Below are 4,407 nucleotides of genomic sequence, written 5' to 3' on the forward strand. Positions count from 1 at the left end.
AAATCCGATTAATCGGGCAACATGAGCGAGCGCGATGCCAAAAAATTGATGGAGGTGGACCCGATTCCACAATTACACATGAGTCACTCACGACCCTCGATATCAGACGCAATACTGATTTCACGAGTGACCGTAGCGAAGAAAACTCACGGTCGATTTCTAAGCCCGCCCACGTGACTCCAGTCCCCAACCCTCCTCTCTCTTAGTTTCGCCTCTCTCTTTTCTCTCTCTCAGTCTCTCCCCTTCTGAACTCTCTCTCTCTGACTCTCGTTTCTCTCTCTCGCTCCATCTCTATCTTCCACTTCTCCTTCCGCCGATCAAATTCACCTACCACAGCACATCTCCGACCGATTCACTTCACCCACGGGACCACAAGCTTGTCAGCTCCATCCACGACCAAGCGGTAGGCGCAGCCGAGGTCCACCCCGATGGGAGTTGCAGATCACGCGGCCTCCATTGCTGTCGGACTCTAGACCAAGGCCACCAAGGCAACGAGAAGGAGCAGGGGGTGGAGGTGCTCTGGAGGGCCTCCTCCCCCACGCCCGTGTCCGCTTGGCCGCGGATCCGGCGCCGCTGGCCGCTGCCACCGCGGAGGGGGGTGGAGGTACGGCGCGCGGAGGGAGACGCCGGAAGGAGGCCGAGGGACCACACATGCTGGGAAGCGGCACGGCGGGGAGGCGCCGCGAGCCGGCGACGCCAGTGGCGGGGAGGATGCACCGCCGCCGCCGGTTTGTTTTTTTTCTTTTTTTTCATACAAAATTTTTTTAAAAAAATACTAGCCGAGTTTTTTTATTTGGATCTACATTTTTCATTTCTTCCATTTGATAAATTTCTCTCTGTCAAAATTTTTCTCGTAAAATTTTTTTTAGCTCACCAATTTGTTTCTACCCACCAATTTTTCACTTGAAAATTTTTTTGACTCATAAAAAAATGGCTGAATTTATTTTTCTCAGAAAACGACAAAAAAGTTTCTAAAAACAGAAGAAAAAAGTGTTGTCGGAAAATCGACCGTACGGACGCCTCCCGTACGGTTGACCGTAAATTAGCGTGCCCCGATATCAGATCCAATGCACCACAACATCGACTGACGGAAAGACAAAAAAATCAATCCACTGAAGAGGAGCAAATCTCTTTTTAAATATAGTTTTTTGTATCTTTCTCGACAGATTTAATAAATTACCACCAACGTTATTTCTCAAAAATAAATGGCGCTATACATACCTATGATAAACACTTAACCAAATACTCCTATTATCCTATACAACGGTGACTGTGTTGGGGCTACATGCAAAGAAACCTGTGAATTAATATATACTCCCTTCGTCCCAAAAAACAAGTCACCCTAGAAATCCTATGACAAATTAGCAAGAAGGTAATATGACCATTTTTGCCTCCATTTGTTACCCATATTTGACACTAACTGATTTTTGCATGCACATTCACTTTCTAAATAAGGTAGGATGACTTGTTTTTTGCGACAAATTTTAAATCCTAGAATAATTTGTTTTATGGGATGGAGGGAGTATACTTTAATTTGGAGATATAGAGCAGTGCGCCACAGCTTAGCCTATTATTAATCACAGGAGCTACATTTTCTAAATTAGCTACTCGTACAATATAATGGTTGGTTTTCATAAGCACATGATCCAGTTAGCACGGTTTTGCTCCTTATTGGAGAGCCATATATATGCACTCAACATTGAACAATACCGAATTAAATCCTGGAGATGTATTTTTTAAGTTTAGTTCATAATAATAACGATGCAAAGAAACAAATAAATTTCAGAATTTGAGGAAGTCACCCAAATAACTACTTTTCTCTCTCCATGCCAATATGAACTTAAAGAACATTATTGAACTATTGACGGCTTCAAAGCTCAAGCAATTAATGCGCATATCAAATAGTCAGCCATGCAACACAATATGCAAGCAGCAAGCATGCGCCAATATGTAGGCTAGTTTCCTATAAATACGCTTACATGCTACTATGATGCTACCACCACCACCAGCACGGTAGCGGAAGCCTTCCAAGATCACCTGCCCTAGCTTTCTTCCCTGAGACTAGCTCGATCGTGGCGCCATGGATTGGCAAGACCAAGCCAAGCCCATGATGCACACCAAGTTCTCCAGCTGTCGCGGCGTCTCCTTCGAGCTCAAGCCGTCGCCGGGCAGCCCGTTCGCCCTCCAAGCCGACGGTCGTTATCCACCCCAGCCGCCGCCGGACGCCCCGAGCGCCGGCCGGTGGGTCTGGCTGCCGCAGTCGATCATCAGCCGTGCCCCCTCCAAGGTCTTTCCTGCCGTTTTTGGCAGGTCGCTGAGCCGCGCGAGCAGCCATTTCTGCAACCTCGACGAGGAGGACGCGGACGACGAGCCCGTTGTCATCGGCGCCGACGAGGAGATGGCCGTCGCCACCGCGGCAGCAGTGGCCGTTGATGACGCGCCGAGTAAGAAAGCGAGCGCACCGGCGTCGGCAAAGCAGGCACCGTCCGCGCGCTCGAGGCTCGGCGTCATACTGCTCGACCAGGGCTTGTTCACCGTGTACAAGCGCCTCTTCGTTCTGTGCGTCGCGCTGAACATGGTGGGGCTCGTGCTCGCGGCGACCGGGCATTTCCCTTACGCCAGGGAGCACGCCGCCGTCTTCGCCATGGGCAACATCCTGGGGCTCACGCTGTGCCGCTCCGAGGCGGTGCTGCGGGTCATGTTCTGGCTCGCCGTGACGCTCTTCGGCCGGCCGTGGGTGCCAGTCGTCGTCAAGACTGGCGTGACGGCCATCCTGCAGTCGCTAGGCGGCGTGCACAGCGGCTGCGGCGTGTCGTCGCTGGCGTGGCTGGTGTACGCGCTCGTGCAGGCGCTCCAGCACCGCGACGTGACGCCCGGCGAGGTCGTCGGCGTCGCGTCAGCAATACTCGGCCTCCTGGCGCTCTCGTGCATGGCCGCGTTCCCGCTGGTGCGCCACCTCCACCACAACGTGTTCGAGCGCACGCACCGGTTCGCCGGCTGGAGCGCGCTCGCGCTGCTCTGGGTCTTCGTCGTGCTCTCTGCTGGCTACGATCCTGCGACCGCCTCCTACCACCGGCTCACCGGCGCAGTCCTCGTCAAGCGCCAGGATCTCTGGCTCGCCGCCGCCATCACCTTCTTCACTTTCCTGCCATGGCTCACCGTGCGGCGCGTGCCGGTCGCGGTCACCGCCCGTTCCAGCCACGCATCGGTCATAACCTTCCAGGGCGGCGTCCAAGGCGGGCTGCTCGGCCGCATCAGCCGCTCCCCCCTCTCCGAGTGGCACGCCTTCGGCATCATCTCCGACAACGAGGAAACACATGCCATGCTCGCCGGCGCGGTGGGCGACTTCACCAGGGCTCTCATCTCTGACCCACCAAAACACCTCTGGGTGCGCGGCGTCCACTTCGCCGGGCTGCCCTACCTCCTGAACATGTACGGGCGAGCGACGATGGTCGCGACGGGCTCCGGGATATGCGTGTTCATGTCGTTCCTGATGCAGCCCGGCCCGGCGGAGCTGTCGCTGGTGTGGGTGGCCAAGGGCATCGAGGCCAACTACGGCGAGGAGATGAAGGCGGCGGCGTGCAGCAGCGAGAGGCTGCGCGGGCGGGTGATCGTGCACGACACGGCGGTGATGGGGCGGCCGAACGTGGCGGCGCTGGCCGTGGACGCGGCGCGGCGCTGGGGCTCGGAGGTGGTGGTGGTGACGAGCAACCCGGAGGGGAGCAGGGACGTCGTGACGGGCTGCAACAGGGCCGGCGTACCGGCGTTCGGGCCTATCTGGGATTCTTGATCGCCCACGCTGAAATCTCGGACGCTGGAACTTCGCCACTGCATGGGCCGAACCAACAAGACACTCGCTGTGGCTTTGTTGTCGTCTACAGCCTCTAATATGCAACTTCTTTTGTGCGCCTCTAATGCCACTTTAACGCTACTTTTTAATAGTTACAGGAAAAGGTACTAATATACTGTAAGAAATACTAGTAAAACTAGCTATACTTTAACGAGCATTTGTCTCTCCCCGAATTGTAGAAATATTTAGTGCAAATCACTTACTCAGTGGAAATGTAAAAGCCCCGAAGATATACTCAAAATATTTCAAAAATGAGATTAAAACACTTAAATCTTTGGGAGCGCTTTTTTATAGAAAAGATATCAGGAGCACTGCTGGTCCAGTCTCCTCGCTGGCGGGTTGGATTTGGCACCTGGGAAGCCAATCTACGCTTGATCTTCCACATGGGAACACAATTAATGGCACATAAACACCCACAAATGATCGGTTGCCCCCTAGAATCTTGATTCAATTGCCACCACTAGAGATGGTAACCATCATACAAATACGTGGCGTGCACAAGCAAGAAGCAACACTCTTAGACAATACAGAAGATAAGGACTAAGGGTGGTGAAGTA

At 53.4% G+C, this 4,407-nt stretch overlaps 1 protein-coding gene across 1 annotated transcript; it reads left to right on the forward strand.

Annotated features, from left to right (window-relative positions):
* Positions 1-2,014: 2,014 nt before the first annotated feature.
* LOC120673020 (adenylate-forming reductase 06235-like) lies at positions 2,015-3,829 on the forward strand. Its single transcript, XM_039953696.1, has one exon. It carries the CDS (start codon positions 2,081-2,083, stop codon positions 3,788-3,790), a length of 1,710 nt encoding a protein of 569 aa, XP_039809630.1. The 5' UTR covers positions 2,015-2,080; the 3' UTR covers positions 3,791-3,829.
* The last annotated feature ends 578 nt before the right edge of the window (positions 3,830-4,407 follow it).

Source organism: Panicum virgatum, chromosome 5N (genome assembly GCF_016808335.1).
Source record: "Panicum virgatum strain AP13 chromosome 5N, P.virgatum_v5, whole genome shotgun sequence".
NCBI lineage: Eukaryota > Viridiplantae > Streptophyta > Magnoliopsida > Poales > Poaceae > Panicum > Panicum virgatum.

Bases quoted from the DNA above. Each gene is read 5' to 3' on its own strand.
- LOC120673020 (XM_039953696.1), top strand. From the start codon at position 2,081: ATGGATTGGCAAGACCAAGCCAAGCCCATGATGCACACCAAGTTCTCC.